The sequence below is a fragment of the Anomaloglossus baeobatrachus genome, chromosome 2, assembly GCF_048569485.1.
Source record: "Anomaloglossus baeobatrachus isolate aAnoBae1 chromosome 2, aAnoBae1.hap1, whole genome shotgun sequence".
In the NCBI taxonomy this organism is placed as follows: Eukaryota; Metazoa; Chordata; class Amphibia; order Anura; family Aromobatidae; genus Anomaloglossus; species Anomaloglossus baeobatrachus.
In genome coordinates, this window is record NC_134354.1 from 266,790,567 (window position 1) to 266,809,928 (window position 19,362).

At 44.3% G+C, this 19,362-nt stretch overlaps 1 protein-coding gene across 1 annotated transcript in view; it reads right to left on the minus strand.

Annotated features, from left to right (window-relative positions):
- Positions 1-764: 764 nt before the first annotated feature.
- LOC142289824 (glycophorin-C-like) overlaps positions 765-19,362 on the minus strand; it is a 75,839-nt gene continuing 57,241 nt past the window's right edge. Inside the window, exons 2-3 of the mRNA XM_075333754.1 lie at positions 7,440-7,484; positions 765-3,127 (exon numbers count right to left, since the gene is read on the minus strand). Coding sequence (XP_075189869.1) covers positions 2,931-3,127; positions 7,440-7,484 — 242 coding nt within the window. The 3' untranslated portion in view covers positions 765-2,930. The remainder of the gene's footprint in view (positions 3,128-7,439; positions 7,485-19,362) is intronic.

Here is a 19,362-nt window from a genome sequence, read left to right on the forward strand (position 1 = left end):
TAGAAAAATGAAGAAGCTGCTCTATTCATTATGCATAGTACTGCCAGAGATAGTCACGTACTGTATTTTGGAGCCCTGTTTTCAGTGGTTGGACCTCTAGAACTTATATGTAAACTGTATATATATATATATATATATAATATATATACACACACACGTACCCACACAGTGGTGTGAAAGTGTTTGCCCCCCTCCTGATTTATGCTTTTGCATGTTTGTTACACCTAAAGGCGCAGTCACACACAAAGACTTACCAGCGATCCCGAAAACGATGCGACCTGATAGGGATCGCAGGTAAGTCGCTGGGAGGTCGCAGGTGAGATGTCACATAGTCAGATCTTACCAGCGATGCAGGAACAATACAGGTCGCAGTACTGACCTGTATAACGATCTCAGCAGTCACTGAGACCCTGTCACACAGTGTCAAACACAGCGATGTGTCCTGCCCAGCAGGACATAGCCTTTGAAAAAAATGGCCTGGACCATTCTACAACGACTAGAGATCTCACAGCAGGGGCCTGATCGCTGGTAGGTGTCACACATAACAAGATCGCTAACGGGATCGCTACTGCATCACGGAAACCGTGACTCCGCTGCGATCGCTAGCGATCTCGTTATGTGTGACGGTACCTTAAATGTTTCAGATCACTAATCAAATACAATTATTAAACAAAGATAGCACAGGTAAACACAAGATACAGGTTATAAATGAAGGTCTCTATCATTAAGCGAGAAATAAATCCAAACCTGCAGGGCTCAGTGTGAAAAAGTGATTGTGCCCCCCCATCCCCCTTAAAACATAAATTAACTGTGGTTTATCACATCTTTGGGAACCTGAGTTCAATTTCCCTAATCATACCCAGGCCTGATAATTGTCACACCTGTTCTCAATTAAAAAAAAATCACTTAAATAGGACCTGCCTGATAAAGTGAAGTGGACCAAAAGATCCTCAAAAGTTTTACATCATACCGCGATCCAAAGAAATTCAAGAACAAATGCGAAACAAAGTAGTTGAGAATAAGTGAGCCTTGAAAAGGTTATAAAGCCATTTCTAAAACTTTGGGACTCCAGCAAACCACAGTGAGAGCCATTATCCACAAATGGTGAAAACATGGAACAGTGGTGAACCTTCCCAGGAGTGGCCGGTTGACCAAAATTTCCCCAAGAGCACAGCAACGACTCATCAAAGAGTTCACAAAAGAGTCCACAACAACATCCAAAGAACTGCAAGTGTCACTTGCCAATGTTCATGACTCCACCATAAGTAAGAGACTGGGCAAAAGTGGCCTTTTTGGAAGGTGTATGTCCCATTACATCTGGCACAGAACTAATACAGCATTTCAGAAAAGGAACATCACACCAACAGAAAAATATGATGGTCGTAGTGTGATTTTCAGGGTCTGTTTTGCTGCTTTAGGAACTGGAAGACTAGCTAGCTGTGGTAAATGGAAACAGGAATTTTACTGTCTACTAAAAAATCCTAAAGAAGAATATTTGGTCATCTGTTTCTGACCTCAAGCTGAACCGCACTTGAGTTATGTACCAGGACAAAGATCAAAAACAAATCTGCAAGTCCACCTCTGAATGACTTAAGAAAAACAAAAATAAGACTTTGGAGTGGCCTAGTCAAAGTCCTTATCTTAATCCAATTGAGATGCTGTGGCATGACCTTAAAAAGCGGTTCATGCTCAGAAACCCTCCAATGTGGCTGAATTACAACAATTCTGTAAGGCTATGTGCGCACAGTGCGTTTTTGCGCGTTTTTTGGGTGCGTTTTTGGCCTCAAAACTGCAGGACTTTGCTTCCCCAGCAAAGTCTATGAGTTTTCATTTTTGCTGTCCGCACACGTTTTTTTTACCTGCGTTTTTGAGTTAAAAAAAAAAATGGACATGTCAGTTCTTTCCTGCGTTTTTCTGCGTTTTCTCCCCATGCAATGTATTGGAAAAACGCAGCAAAACGCAGAGATCAAAAACGCAGCAAAACGCAGCCAAAAACGCACCAAATCGCGGCAAAAACGCATGCGTTTTTTGATGCGTTTTTTCGACGCAGGTGCGTTTTTGTGCGTTTTTAGCGGCCAAAAACGCACAAAAACGCAGCGTCAAAAAGACGCAGTGTGGGAACCTAGCCTAAAGATGAGTGGGCCAAAATTCCTCAAGAGCGTTGTAAAAGACTCATTGCCAGTTATTGCAAATGGTTGAATGTAGATGTTGCTGCTAAGTGTGGCCCAACCAATTATTAGGTTTAGGGGGCAATCACTTTTTCTCACATGGCTGTGTAGGTTTGAATATCTTTTTCCCTTAACAATAAAGATCTTCATTAATAAAATGGATTTTGTCTTCAGTTGTGTTATCTTTGTCTAATATCTAAATTTGTTTGGTGATCTGAAACATGTAAGTGTGACAAACATGCAAAAGAATAAGAAATCAGGAGAGGGAATAAATGCTCTCTCACATCACTGTAGATAAAAAACTGTAGAATATATTTTTTTTAAAAACACTTTTGTGAAAATTGATAAAAAATATAACAAAAACATATAACTTCCATCGTTCCGTTACACTGTAACAAGGAATTCTCTTGAAGACATTATGTAGGTGCAGCTCTCAGGTGTAATGAAGATTTTTTCATGCTTCTTTTATTAAAAAATGGCTGTGGTGTTGAATACGGCCATTAAGAACAGGTGATAACGGTTCATTAATGTCTTCATTCTTGTGCCTGCAAGCCTTATGATGAACACTTCCACAGCCTTATAGATGAATGTTTCTACTGTCTTAGATAGATTTATCCTTACATAATCCAGATTGTCAGTCACAATCCTCCTCAGATATAAAGTATCTGCGTATACATCTCAGATATTGCCTCACATAGCACCATAGTGTAAACCTCCTTTGATGGCCAGAATATGAAGCATTATAGTGGTGCTAACGAACTCTCAAATGAAATATTCCTTTTTTGACTCGTCTACTGACTCCTGCAAGGATGGGTCACTTTTCAGAGCAACATGTGAATTTTCAGCAAATTCCGTGTCTCTGTCCTCATTGGTGGTATACGTTCCCTTGTGTCGAAACAGATAACGGAGAAGGACTATCAATAGAATCACAACCACAACAACGGCGGCAGCCGCAACACCTAGGAAGATAATATAAAACTGGTATTAATTTTTGGGTTATTTCACTAAAATATAAATCGCAGGGGAGAAAATAAAAGTGCATAAATTCATATAATATAACAAAATGTTATAATTATGAAACGTAATACTATAGTATAATGCAAAATCAACAGTCTATTATAAATTAGCGAATTATACGTAACACATAAAATCTTATGGGTTACAGCCTCATTCAGACATCAGTGATTTTTTTCAGATGCAAAAAATGGATTCAGCAGTGGTTTTATGCATTTCATCATGAGTTTTTACCACGAGAGTTTCATCAGTTTTTCTTGAAAAAAAAAAGTAAAACTGATATATAACAGTCTGTGAAAAAGAGATGGCATCTATTCTTTGGCATCTAGACTCTCAATTTTGACCTCCTGATGAACCTATCAAGGTGAAACACGTCAAGCTTCTTAATTCTAGTGAGCTTATAACTGATTTATTAAACAGCTAGTTAGTATAGTTGGTTACTGTGAACCGTTCGTTTTAGTCTGACAATATCTGTGGATTTTGGTGAACACAACTGCATCCCTTGGAAGGATAACCACCTAGATATTTAACAATGAAATTTCGTAAGCCATAGATTGTTTTCAGTGAATTAATTTTGTCCTTATTGTGAGTACACTGATAGCTTACCCCCCATTCCACACCAAGGGCTTAACAGGGCTATTTAGGCTCAACTGTCGCTGAATGGGCACCATTGCGCTTATTAAGGTGCCAAACTCCGTGGTTTGGTAGGGTATATGGCAGAAAATCCTTCCCTTATCCCTTAGTTATGGAGTACTTGCATTGGTAATACTATTGGCCACCAATTTGGGAATAGGGGGGAATTTATTTTTTTGGGTTATTCTAGATTTCAATGATATATATAAAAAAGTAACTTTTTATTGTAGTGTATTTTCTGTGAAACTGCAGTACTCATTTCATTACTGATCGGTGAACACGTACAGCACATGAATGAGACACGATTGTACACTGATATTATCCATGTGCTATACGTATTTATAGGGACCCATGCACATGTATTGGCCCTTGTCATCTGTTCTGCCAGAAGAATATGAACATGTCTCTGTGTGGTTCTCATGAACATCTGGTCCATGTGAAAACTCGGACATGTGAGCAGAACCATAGGATATAATGGATGCGTGTGACATCCATGAAAAAAATGACACGCATACGGATGCCACAAATACCGGAAACACGGCCATGTTGAAGAGGCTTTAGTGTTTTGGATATCAGTTTGGTCATTGTCAGTTTTTACCATCAGAGTTTCACCAGTTGGAAAAAAAAAGAAAACATGAAAGAAAAATACATGATGGAGGTTTCTAACGCTTCTCATATCAGCCACTGAAAACCAGGCAGCATGTGGATGTCCTCTGAGGGCTGAGTTTTTCATGGACCCATAGATTAGCATTGGTGAGTTTGATATGATATTCAGATCAAAATATGACATGTCTCCATGAATTTGTGGAGACCACTCAGCCTGTAAAATTACACGTATATGTGAACAGCGGCATGGACTATAATGGGTATTAGCGTTATCAGTGTAAAACATGGATACTACTTGTACAAGAAAAAGTGACATCTGGATAAGTCTGTAGTGTATATGCCATATCTATGATTACATCTAGATATGGGGGGCACCCTGGCAACTGGAGGCACAATAATGGTGGAAAATGTATAAATGTCTTAACTATAATGTCTTATTAGCCAAACATGTTAAGAGAACTGGTCAGATCACAGTACAACGTCCCCCATATACTGTACATGTAGCTGAGGAGTGAGATGTAATAATGTTGCACTTGCATATGTGCTTCTGACATGATTTAGCAGTATCAGGGGCATGGAAAAGGCAGTCTCTAAGGCTAGGGCCCCACTTTGCGTTTTTACCTGCTTTTCTGGTGCTTTTTGGGTGCGTTTTGAGAAGCACCTTTTTTATGCCAAAATGCTTGCGTTTTCATTTTCCAGCCATTTCAATCGCATTTGTGATTTTTCCGACCCCACTTTGCGTTTGTAAACGCATCTGCGAATTCGCATATTTTGTGGCAAAAAACATGCGTTCAAAGAAGCAACATGTCAATTGTTTTTGCCATTTTGGGTGCGTTTTGCTAACATTGAAGTCAATGAGAAGTTGCAAAAACCAAGATTCCTTCAAATTCCTGCGTTTTACCTGCTTTTTATGTGCAGAAAACATGCGTTTTTAACTACCAAAACGCATGCTTTTTGGACATTACAATAATGATTTCATATGTCCCTTTACACACACACAAAGTCTGACAATTACATTTAAGGAAAATAATAATTTATTGCTATTTTCCCAATAAATAGTATATTACCGCTATAATTTTATTAAATATTTCTATTTCCTTAATTATTTCTAAAATTCTATGTGTTCCTTTTTTTTCTCTTTTTTCATTTTGTTTGACTGTTTAAACTGTATTTAGCAGTGTCTTGATGTTCAAAACGCATCTGTCAAAACGCAGGTGAAAAAACATGCAAAAAGCGCTGAAAATGCTTCTAAAACGCGGTAGATACGCATGCGTTTTCAGCGCTAAATTTCTGAAAAAAGCCAACTTTGGTCAAATCAATTAAGCCCAAAACGTGCGTTTAGAACTGCAAGTAGGAGAACGCAAAGTGGGGCCCTAGCCTAAAGGTGGGCTATCCAGGCTTGTGATGAAAGTCTACAGTCACTCTATGTGACTCATAGTGTGCACACCACAGGCTGTCAGGGGGCATATGTACCGCCCCCATGCCAGCAGCCACTCGATTAAAAGAGGGGGGCGATATGTACAGGTTTTTTTTTTGAAAGTTCGTCACGCCACCCACGGTGCGTGGTAATGTGAGGGACCACCGCTGCCATTGGGGAGCCCGCTGACGATGGTGTGGCAGCCTGATGTTTAACCCCTCCATGGGTAGGGGGTTCGTCTCCCGGGGCCTATTGATGTTGGGATAGTATTTGAGTGCCGCTGGGGATAGGAACAGGGGTTTTTAATGTACTCACTCAGTCCTGGAATAACTACACCGACAGCTTGTAAACCAGAATTCTGAGCACTACTGCAGCTTGTAGGGAGCACGCTTGGATCCGTGCCCTTGGTGTTGCTGTTAGCCTGTGGCCCTGTCCTTGGCACCTTCGTCTCTGTTGGACCCGTAGGTATAAAATTCTTCGGGTCCCGCTCACCCGTATGGCTAACGGAGTGAGCTTGCTCTCAGGGTTCACGCGTAGGATTTCTTTGGACTGTAGTGGGAAAGTCCTATCCCATCGGTGCGCTACTAGCCCGATTTTGGAGCAGATGACACTTGAAGTCTTCACCCCCGTCGGGTAAATTATCGGAACGCGTGAAGCTACTTTCCGGCCTGGGGTCCACGTACCCCGTCGTACCCTGGCCCCTGCCCGGTGATAGCTCAAGTCTGCCGGCCGCCCTCCTCGGCAGTCCATGCCCCTTGACACTTCAAGTCCACCGGCCGCCCTCCTCGGCAGTCCGTGCCCCTTGACACTGTCCCCTGCGACCGAGGTTCCAGCTCCTACCAGGCCCCGAGCAACATCTGCCACCTAGTACTCAGGAGCCCTGCTCCGTGACCTCTCCCTCCCAGACAGTCACTTCACCTCCTCTCCTTTCACTCTCTATTCCTCAAACTCAACTGCTCAACTGTCACTTTCCTCACTCTCCCCTCCCCAACCCCCCATGTGGGCGGCCCTATTCCCTTCAGGCCCCCCAATGGTGTGTCTGGTAGGTTAAAGTGGGAAGTGTTCCTAGGATTTTGATTGGCTAAGCTGTTAGGAACACCAAAGGACCAGGATCCGTAACCAAGGAGGGTGGTGATAGGCAAGGGCGTCACACATACTTACAGCCACAGTCTAACTAGACGTGCACAGCCTCGCTCAATACGTGCAGTTGGAATGTGACTTCACACTGGCATCACACGCAGTGAGGAGTGACTTATGAATGCAGTACTTCTGTGTAATTTTGATACCGTATTTTCCTGGGTGGATAGACTTGATCTATGGGATTGGCCACTGTCCTGCATGAAGTCTTGCGATAATGCACATTTTTGTAGGTTTTCTAAATGTTTTTAAACTCTTGGCTTTGTTGTTTCTCTCCCTTATGTTCTCTACATGGTAATTAATAAAGGAACATTAACTATTTTGATGTCCAGTCTCTATATTTGCATGTAGTCTTTGGTGGTGCCCGTCTGGTAGCCATCTGGAATCTAATAATGTGCTCCTGTCTCTTATCATGGTTACATCGCCACACGGTTTACTTATCAGATTAGAAGCGGATTTCTTACTTCCAATGATGGCGGCATCTTTTCCGCTGTTAGAGCTTTCTTCAGCTGTGAAAACATCAGAAAAAAAAGAGAATTATTTGTTGTCAACTCCACCGAAAGGCCACATTCTCATCCACATCCACTCCGACATGAATGTGTTGTACTGAATATCACTTTGTATTTAGGACAAATAATATTTAGGACAAATAATAATCTGCTGCACATACATTCCTGGAGGCACAGAATGTTCATTTCCAAAATGTATTATGCAGTGCATTGTGGGAGATTTTTTTTTTTCATTTCTGGAAGTGGAAAGCAGACACCATGCAAACAGTAAAGGAAGCACCAAGGAGACTGGTAACTACTAAGAAACTTGCAGAATTATGAATGCAGCTCTGAGTGAGACAAGATATGATCGATAAAAAAGTAGTAACTGAATGATTATAAGCACATAAGAAGTGGCTTCTATGACCGCTGTTCTTCCAGAAGTTAGCTCAGTAGCTGGCTTCTTCCCTTTCTTATCCACCAATAGAAATCAGTAATAACCCATTGACACAGACACTAAATGGTTTTGGTGAAAAGTCTCTAAATTCGCTCTTTAATAAATAGGATGCTCCACTTTCAAGCTACAGTTGTGCAAAGGCATGATAGGCATCAGAAGGCATCATCTTTTATGGTAGATGTCCCTCCAGCTCCACCTCTCGGCTGCTTCCTGACAGTCCTTGTCATAGCTGTCACAATTTGTATTCAATGAAGACTTTCCAATTACTAAGATAGGAGATGGCAGATGGTGCTGATGAGATTCTATGTACATTGAAGAGGGAGGAGGGGAGGAGCTCTACCTCTAGTTCCTCCCCCTGCTTCTAGCTCCTCCCTCTGAATCTATCTCCTCCCTCTGACTCTAGCTCTTCCTTGCTCCCGTCATCATAGTTTGATAATGACTGATCAATTCTGGCAGAGAAAGAAGCAGATTTGTCTGATCAGATATATTACACAGTTGCCTATTCTCATGTGTACTATTGATTTATGAAATAACAATTAAAATGATAGTTATGCTTTAAGTCTGAAAGCCGGATAGCTCGTTAGCAGCTGCTCTATGGCTACAGTGTAATTTAATAATATTCTGCATTCTAGACTGCTGGAAGGAATGAAAAGAACAGGGCAAAGGCCTCCCACCCTCGATCCCCTGAAGTAAGGCACAAACAACAATATACCTTTTGCTGGATGGGAGTTGTTCAGAGCATTTACTAACCAAACCATAAATGCAAACCTTTGAGCTGGGAAGTGATATGCCATACGCAGGACTCCCGGCAGGTATGTCCGCCTTCTATGTTCTTCCACATATAGCTTTCTCAAACACCACCAGATATGACGTTAGTTAACCCCTTCATGACCTAAGACGTAGCAGTATGTCATGGGTCATGTCGCTTCTTTTGATGCGGGCTCACACGCTGAGACTGCACCTTTCCTAGCACATTGACTGACTTAATCAGCTGACATGTGCCTCCAACAGCGGCAAGCAGTTCAGAGACCCACCTGCCAATGTTAAGTAGTTAAAGCCCTCTGCAATTCTCAGACAGCAGGATTTAATGCACGCTGGCGGTCATCATTTCCCGCTACATTGGCGCTCCTGTGATGTGATCGTGGGGCGCCACCAGATGAGGGTCAGCTGATGACCCCTGTCAGTCTCCTTTCACAGGAGATCAGCATTTCTGCAGAGAAGCACCGCTAAGTACAGCACAAGTGATTGGACTGTATCAGCTTCAAGTCACCCAAGGGCACTAGTAAAAACAATAAAAAGTTAAAAAAGTTTAAAAATATGAAAAAAATTTTGCCCCATTGAAAATAAAACAATAAAAAAGTACACATATTTGGTAGCGCTGAGTTCATAAATGTCCGATCTATCAAAATATATTATCTACTAGTCTGTTTGGTACACAGCATAACTAAAACAAAAATAAAAAAGCCAGAATTTTGTTTTTTTGGCCACGCAACATTGCAATAAAAGGTAATCAAAACATCATATCCAACCAAAAATGTTGTTTGTAAAAGCATCAGCTCAGGGCACAAAAAATAAGCTTTCACTGAGCCTCAGATGCCGAAAAATGAGAACACTATGGGTCTCTAAAAATGGTGACAAAAGCGCAATTTTTTTTAGACAAATCTCTGATTTTGTTTTCACAAATTAAATAAAAAAAACTATACATGTTCGGTATCCATGAACTCGTACTCACCCGATGAATCATATTAAGAGATCAGTTTACCATATAGTAAATATGGTATATAAAAAAAACGAAAAACAATTGTGGAATTGTACTTTTTTTGCAATTTCACCCCATTTGGATTTTTTTTTCCTGTTTTGTAATACACTGTAGCGTAAAATTTCTAACAAACCCATTTAACTGGGTGTGACCATATTAAACACAATATTGCTTGTATAATCCCCCAGCAGTCAGGCAGTGCCCCTCTATTTGGTCAGGCACATATCAGATCTTCCTAAATACTTGCTGTCAATCACTTTCCTGTGACCTGCCTGCTGCTCTATGTGAGAAGATATTAGTCATAGTAATCGCCACAAGTTTTCCGTGATATTTCTCTCAATTTTAAATGTGTTTTTAGAAATGATTTGGTTATGGGATTTTTTTTATTATTAGAAATAGCACATTACATCCAATGTAATGTTTTTAACTTTATTTGGGGTCAGTGGCGATTTATTCATAACGCAGCAAGCATTGTGCATGGAGTTTCCACGTGGCGTTTTTCTCTCTCAGCTTTCTTTATTGGATTAGTAAAACACTACCCACGCTGAAAATATGACAGCCAGAAATGTCAGTGTCAAATGCTATTGAAACAAATGACATTAAAAATCAGCTGATCTTGGTGCCGGTAGAGTCCAGACCTGTACATTTACAGAGCTTCATTCTCCATCTACTGTACCGTGGGTGTCGTTGGCTACTGCACATCTGCCTATTGATTTGTACAACTCGGTAATTGTGCAGTTTCGGCCACCTCTGACACCAAGACCAGCTGATAGGGAACGGGTCGGGTGTTGCTCCCCCACGATCAGACATCGATAAGCTATCTAGTATAGGCCACCAATGCAAAAGTAGTGGACAATGTATTTAATGAAAAAGCAGCTGCAGAGAGAAAAAGAAAATGTATCCTCCCTGCAGCCAATCGTTTCCAGCCAGAGCAGTTACAGTCACTTCTTACTTAAAAGTTCTACCCGTCTATAGTCACTCCCCGATACTTTGATTGACAGCCTGGTCGGCAAACATATGCTACATACTGGGGCTTGATTACATTTTGCTCACAGGTTAATGACTGATCACTGTAACCACTCTGTGCATCGCCCATATTACTGGAAGTGATCGGCTATAGGGAGGATATGTTAATAGGAGCCACTATGATGCCTTGCTGATATATAAAGATATGTCACCAGATCATATATACATACGTTGTAAATTATGAATATTGCTGCAGAGGCCTAGGATACAGGAGACACTGTACACTCCGCAGCACAGCAGCACGCAGCATGAAACAGTCAGTCTAAAGGGGGCTTTACACGCAACGACATCGCTACCGAGATGTCGTTGAGGTCACGGAATTCGTGACGCACATCTGGCCTCGTTAGCGACGTCTACCGACCGCTAACGATCAAAATTACTCACCATATCGTTGATCGTTGACATGTCGTTCTAATCTCAAATGTCGTTGCTGTTGCAGGACGCAGGTTGTTTGTCGTTCCTGCGGCAGCACACATCGCTATGTGTGACACCGCAGGAACGAGGAACATCACCGTCCCTGCGGCCGCCGGCAATGAGGAATGCAGGAGGTGGGCGGGATGTTCCGGCCACTCATCTCCGCCCCTCCGCTTCTCTTAGTGATGCTGCTGTGACGCCAAACGAACCTCCCCCTTAGAAAGGAGGCGGTTCGCTGGTCACAGCGACATCGCTAGGCAGGTAAGTATGTGTGACGGGGGACTAACGATGTTGTGCGCCACGGGCAGCGATTTGCCCATGACGCACAACTGACGGGGCGGGTGCTTTCACCAGCGACATCGCTAGCGTAAAGTGGCCTTAAGTTCTTAGATTCTCATTCATTAAAAGAGGGATGATTTTTCATCGGTATTTTCATCCAAGTGGCATTCATTTGAAATATGAGCAGTTATTAAAATTTACAAAAAGAGTTCCCTATATTAAGAATTGCAATGCATCCATAAAAGTTGCATATTATACTGTCGATCCATATGAAATATGATTTCTTTGGCACATCTATAGCCACGTATAGGCAAATCGCATCCAAAATATGGACGGAAATAGTGCACACATTCTATCACTTAGAAACCTACAACAAATAGCAGAGTCATCAAGTATTATAACAGTGGAGAATACACATGGAAAGGGAAACTGAAGCTATCACCTAAGTTTCCCTGTACAGGGAATCTGTCAGAGCTTATTTTAAATAAAAAGGGGAGTTACCATTGTGAGACATGAACGCTGAAGAGCAAAAGGGTAACGATGTGTTGAAATTTTGATTTTTAGGCTCCATATCTCACTATTCAAGAATCTGCATAACTAATCATAGAAATTTGACATGCAGCTATTTAGCATGTCTGAGATGTCACACTCACAGCTGTAGTGGATGATGAGATATGGAGCTCAAATGTTCAAAACATTGTTACCCTTTTGCTCTTCAGTGTAGATCATGAGAAGTAAAGCATTGGTAAAGCCCCATTTTCATATTTCTAGTGGCAGATTATCAGGGAGATCTATGCCCTGCCAATAGATCGTAACAGCTCATATACATATTAAGATGTGAATTTCTCGGTAATAAGACTGCAAGTTTTTGTTTGGCTAAGTGTGGTTTGAAAACTCTGAACTCCAGTGAAAAACATGATACAGGGATAATGTCAATGGCAACAGCCTGCTATAAAGTACAGCGAAGGGAATGAACAAGGAAGTAGGAGAGACCATTACAATTAACCCCTTAACTAACTTTGACATTTATGTCCATCAAAGGTGGTGTCCTTGCCTTTTATGAGGCATCTTTCCCCACACATAAAAGATGTTTTAAATATCCGTTATGTGCCTTTAACAGCTGCAGGTAGAGCGGAGTTTCAGCGATGTATGTTCACCTGTTAAATGCTGCTGTCAATCTGTGACAGAGGCATTTAACACTCATCGGCGGGGAGCAGGTCATTCCTGGTGTCTGCTGATGACTCCTATATCTATCATTACAATACTCCTGTGAACTCCAGCCATTGTCTGGCATTCATAGGAGACCACAATTTTCATTATACATAGCAGTGTTGATGCACTGCTATGTATAATACAAGTGATCGGATGATGGCAGCTTTAAGTCTCCTAAGGCTAGTTTCACACATCCGGCTTTTCGCCAGTTTGCCGGATTCGGCGGACTCCAGTACAGTGTGATACAGTACAGTGGCATTGTGGCAACTTCCGGGTCACATGCTCCGGTTACATGACAGCATGTGATCGCAGCTTGTCACGTTGCCATTGTACTGTATACACTGTACTGGAGTGCGCCGAATCCGGCAATCCGGTGAAAAGACAGATGTGTGAAACTAGCCTTAGGGTGTAAAAAGTTAGAAAAAGGTTTAAAAAATATAGAAAAAAACACAGAAAGTTCCAATCACCCCACTTATTACATATTTGAACACTTCTCTTAAACGTGGCTATGAGCATCAACCCCATCAACCCACCACCCAAAAAGGTCCTGGTTCCGAAAAAACCCTTCAAGGAGGCAGGTCACCGGTCCCATTGGTGACCAGGTCTGGGCCATCTCTATCTCAGATCTTTCTCCTACCTTTCCTCTCCTTGGTGGCGGGATCAATGTCCTTATGGTGCAAATGGGATTACTCTGGGAGGCACACTGGGTGCAACTCTTTACAATAAAACAAGTTTGTGTTGGCTGCTGCCAGTCCTGCAGCCGTGGTCTTTGTTTAACTTTAACTTTTCAGAATCAGGTTACTTTTCCAGAAATTATTCAAAGTTTTCAAAACATTCTTAGATTATTATGCAGATTTTTAGCAGATTATTGTAACAACACAAACATATAACAACATGAACATTATAACTGCTGGGGTAGCCTGGTTCTGCTACCACCATTCGATAAGGGGGCCATTTGGATCACCTGGCCTCCTGATATCAGCACTCGAGGTCTGGGTGCACTGGATACACACACCACTTCTGCCCCCTGATAGCAGCCGAAATGCCGGGGCTGTCGCAGGTGCAGAGGCTGGGAAGGGAACCGCAGCAGGTTGGTGTACAGGCTCCTCTGGCTTTAGCGCCTCGATGTCAGACACCATGTATCGCGTTAGCACAACTCGCCCCCTGCATGCAGCACCCATTCGAGCTTTGGAATCAGATCCGCCGTTCGCTTTACAGTGGCTGGATGCAGTACCTGAGGATAGTCGTCAGCACTGGCGGCAACCTTCCCTGCGGCTCCCGACACTGTCAGACCCTGGACTGCTGGCTCTAAATCAGGGACTGATGTTTGCTCCTTCCCCAGCGGGGAAGGTGATGCAACCGCTTCTGGTCTCGCTGGCTCTGGCGGTGATACGGTCTGGCTGAGGATGGATCCGGGAGTCTGGGACGGTGCAGCCTGGTCAGGCGGCGCTCCACTCTCTCAAGCCCGCATGGCTGCCCCCACCCCCATCATCTTCGCCTCCCACTCCTCAATTCGCCGCAAGTTCTCTGCCCGCATAGTCCAGTACAGCCACAGAACCTCCGCCTCCAGCCTCTCCGCAATCCAGGGTATGGCCCTTCGACTGGGTCACCTGTGATCGCGGGCTGGATTGGCAGACATCTTGCCGGTTACAGTTTTGCTAGCCTTTGTCGTTTCCCTGCGCTTCCACCTCGCCAGGCCCTTTCATTCATTTCTCACCACTCTCGCGGGGACACTGGCACACTGGGAGCTTCCGGGTCCAGTTACTGCCGACTTCCACCCGCGCTCTCAGGGCTCATGGGCAGGGCTTACGTTCGCGCGCTTTTGCAGTTTTACGCTCTTTTGGGCACAGTGATGGCGCAGCAGATTTTTCAGCATTAAAGATGGCGGCAGTCTTTACACAAACAGTCCATTAAATACAGTTCTTAAGGCACACGTCACCCGTGTTAATGGACCTTGTCCTTATCCTGTTCGTGACGCCAGAAAAAGGGGACTGTAGCGCCCAGAGAAGGGGGTACTCGGTCCCAGGCAGTAACAAATGGGAATGTCACTCTAGTGGCCGTTACCGTGCTCTGGGCCCCTTTTGTTAATGGGAGTATTTACACGGGAGTAAAGAGTTTTTGTCATGTGACGCCACCTGCGGGTTACGGTTAAGGATGGAGAACTGCCACTGCTGAATGTGGGTACTCCAAGGGAGACCACACCAGGTTGTCTTTAACAGTCTCTACTTAATGTGGACCCAGAGGTTGCTGGTTTAGGTCCCTTGGAGGACCAGTGCCAATGTAGTGACCCAGGTTGCTCTGTGCAAGACACTCTTAGTTGATTGGGTCCCCGTAGCATGAAGAGTTTGGGGGCTCCGACTGTCCCTTTTGGGGTACAGTCTCCTTCTCTGTACGGCAGGCAGTGCGGACCCTGTAGGGACGTAAGTGTTCAAACCCCGATCCTAGTTTACTGCTGATGACCCGGATTATTTGGTTCAGTGAAGTCCGTGAAGGTGTCCTCACCGGGCAGGTATTTGCCAAACAGTCTAAAACTTGCGCTTGACCTTGGGCCCTGTGCCCCGTGCATGCTCAGGTCCCAGCTGTATCTTTGTTACCTGTCCTGGCGACCTTTCTCCTGTGCCCCTAGGGTCACCGTTACACGGACCCAGCTCAGACACGTCCGCACACCTCTCCTGTGTGCTACTCGACTCTCTCCTCACTACTGACTGACTAACCCCTCCCACCAGGCTGGCTATACCCAGGGACTCGTTCCCATGGCGACCATCCCCTTACATTGTTAACCGTCTATGCCCAGTGTGGAGTGATGAACTAGGATTTTGGTCGTGTTTGGATTGACTCGGCACTGCTACTCCAGGTCCCAAGGGGTGGGTCCTGCATCCCCAAGATGCAGTTCCCTGTAGTGTTCTGAGGGTCTCAGGGGCGCTACACAAGTATCTGCCAATATCCAACAACTTCACACAGCCATTGAAGAGGAGAGGACCAACATTCCACCGGCCACAATCAAGAATCTGATCAACTCCATGTGAAGGAGATGTGTTCCATTGCGTGAGGCAAATTGTAGCCAGCCTAAAGCACACCTGTACAATAATTATGCTGTGTAATCATCATCATGATATGCCACACGTTTGAGGAGGATGGATTCTCTCGGCCAAGCAGAAATGATCAGTAACAAAGGTTTAGACAAATTTGTGAACAATATTTGAGAGAAAAAGGCCTTTGGTGTACATAGAAAAGTATTACCGTATTTTTTTGCTTTATAAGACGCACTTTTATTTTGGGGGAAAGTAGGGGGTGCGTCTTATAATCCGAATATACAGATTATATACTGCAGGGTCCGGGGAAGGTGGGGGCAGCTCTGGAGCGGTGCTGGAGGCTGAGGCAGGCTGGTAGAGGCTGGTGAAGGCTGCAGGGGGAGATCTCCTGCTCCCGCTCATATAATATGCACTGCTGCTGTCCACCACCGTGGTGCTGAAACCGCACCGTGGTGATGGGCTGGGGAGTGGCGCATATTATATGTGCCTGTGCTCCCCTTTGATGACACATGCCCCCCTGTGTTAGATATAGCCCCCATGCTGCTGCCCATAGTAAAATAAAAAACTCTTTACTTACCTTCTCCAGCGTGTCTCCCATTGTCTCCCTCCTGCCGCTGTGATCAGGCACGCAGAGATCATGTCACTCTGCTGTACCGATCACATGACCGACACCGAGAACCAGGAAGGGCAGGAACTCAGCAGCACGGAGGGAGACACGAGGGAGAACACCACTGGAGAAAGTAAGGAAAGAGTTTATTTTACTATAAGCAGCAGCATGGGGGCCATATCAAAAACAGGGTGATGTGTGCCATCCACAGGGGGCCATGGGCAGCAATAGGGGCTGTGTGCCATCCACAGGGGGCCATGGGCAGCAATAGGGGCCGTGTGCCAGCCACAGGGGGCCATGGGCAGCATCATGAGCCATGTGCCAGCCACAGGGGGCCATGGGCAGCAATAGGGTCCATGTGCCAGCCACAGGGGGCCATGGGCAGCAATAGGGGCCGTGTGCCAGCAACAGGGGGCCGTGTACCAGCCATAGGGGACGTGTGCCAGCAATAGGGGACATGTGGCATCACTGGGGGACGTGTGCCAGCATAAGGGGGCTATATTCAATATAAGGGGGCCATATCCAGATTAAGGGGGGTAATTTTAGGATGGGGGGCTATGAGGGACATATACCCTATATGATTTGTTAGACGGACACTGGCATTATAAGACAGACCCCATTTATTAAAAAAAAATTCTCTTTTCCTTCACCAAATTTGGGGGTGCGTCTTATCATCAGGTGTGTCTTATAAAGCGAAAAATACAGTATATCTTTGAGTTCAACTCATGAAAAAAGGGAGCGAAAACAAAAAAGTGTTGTGTTTATATTTTTGTTCAGCACCAGAAATAGTATAGTGAAATCAAATGGTGAGTGTATATGTTAGGAAAAAAGTCCAGCTCACCCCAGACACTGCTCCAATTGTTGGCAGTAGGAAGCATGAGATCGCACTTCTGCTCAGCGCCAGGCCCGTTTCACACGTCAGTGAAAAACAGTGACGTTTTTCACTGGCGTGTAAAACACGCACATGTCTCTGCGTGTGCCGAAAATCACGGCACACGTGGGTTGTCTAAGTGCAATCCGGGCTCCGTTCTCCGTGGCCCGTGATTGCACTTAGAGATTCACTCACCTGCGCCCGCTCCCGCTCTCCATGGTGCTGAATCCTCCCGCGACGCAGCATCCGGCCGGCGGTGACCCCTGCAGGAGCTGCTTCCGGGTCGGCTGTGTCGCGCATAATGAATATGCGCGACAGTAATCAGCCGGCACAGAAGGAGCAGGGAGAACGGGCTGCAGAGGACATCGCTGGACGCCGGGTGAGTTAAAATGTTTTTTATTTTAAAAGTACGTTTTTTTCTGGCACGTGTTTCACGGACCACACCACTGCGTGGTCCGTGGAACATCAGTGATGCCAGAAAAAAAATGGACATGTCTCCGTGCAGCAATCATGCACACGCGGGTACGCCGCACGGAGACACGTGCAGCGAAAAATCACTGACGTGTGAGCAGACCCATTCATTAGAATGGGTCTGCGTATGTCAGTGATTCTGGTACGCTTAAAAAAAAGCACAAACGTACCAGAAACACTGACATGTGAAAGGGGCCTCAGGCAGAGATGAGAAAAATAAGTGATCCAGCGACACGTAGCTTGAATAAAATTTTAATTTGAATGAGAAATGCTTTAAAAAACAAAGTCCAAATAGAAATGAAATGTGATATTTCAGGACCGATAAATGCACGACCACCACCAGACACATTTCGAGCAGATCGCTCTTACTCACCAAGTTGTTTTATAAAGAATTTCTCATTAAAATTGGAGTTTTATTCATGCTACATGGAAGCTGGATCACTTATTGTTCTCATCGGTGAGTGCATATGCATGCAACCACCTATGTATGAAGGATAATGCAAAAAAAGAGTAAGTTTCAAAATAACAGCTTTCTCTCCTTATGAAGCTGCTCTGTTTTGCACTTATACGTGTGGGATTGCCCATTGATTACAGCTTGGAGCCATTTGTCTTGTAATATGCTCTTTCCATTGATTATTTTTCATGTGATACTTTTATTTGTGTTCCTTCATACATACATTTTCATGGTTGCATGCACATACATTCACCAACTGATTTCATTACTAGGACTATTTCTGGTGCTCTCTATATACTGTATGTTCATATTCCAGATTAGGGCTTTTGAAATTGTTTCCATTTGGTATGAATACTTATTACATATTTGACTTCATTATTATCTATTTCATTCCAAGATCCATTAGTGGCTTTATGGTCATATTGATATGTTATTGATAGTTCCATATAAGCAGAATTCTTTTGTGCTACTTTCGGAAGCAGCCACTTTTCCAAATGTTCCCATGAGGCAAGGCATTGACTTCTTTCTCTTCCACACTAGGTAGGTAACTTGCAATCAATCGCTCTATCAGGATGACCTTGTCCAGTCCACAGCAGTGAGTTTATTAATAGCTCTGCTCCACCATTGTTCCCATCTGTGCTCCCTTTTGGGCCTCACAACTTCCCAGTAAGCTGTCCTCACTTTCAGGATAAAGTTTATGCCACTTTTTCGGGATTTCTGACCTGGTAGGATTCCCTTTCTGTCTGGCCTGTTTCACACGTCAGTGATTCTGGGACGTTTGTGCTTCTTTTTCTACGTACTAGAATCACTGACATACGCAAACCCATTATAATGAATGGGTCTGCTCACACATCAGTGATTTTTCACTGCACGTGTCTCTGTGCGGCGTACCCGCGTGTCCGTGATTGCCGCACGGAGACATGTCCATTTTTTTCTGGCATCACTGATGTCCCACGGACCACGCAGTGGTGTGATCTGTGAAACACGTGCCAGAAAAAAACGTGCATATCAAATAAAAATCATTTTTACTCACCCGGCTTCAGCGGCGCTCTCTGCAGCCTGTTCTGCCTGCTGCTTCTGAGCCGGCTCATTACTGTCGTGCATATTCATGAATGCACGACACAGCCGACCCGGAAGCAGCTGCTGCAGGGGTCAGCGCCGGCCGGATGCTGCACCGCGGGAGCGTTCAGCACCATGGAGAGCGGGAGAAGGTACAGGTGAGTTAATCTCTATGTGCAATCATGGACCACAGAGAACGGAGCCCGGATTGCACTTAGACAACCCACGTGTGCCGTGAATCACGGCACACAGAGGGAC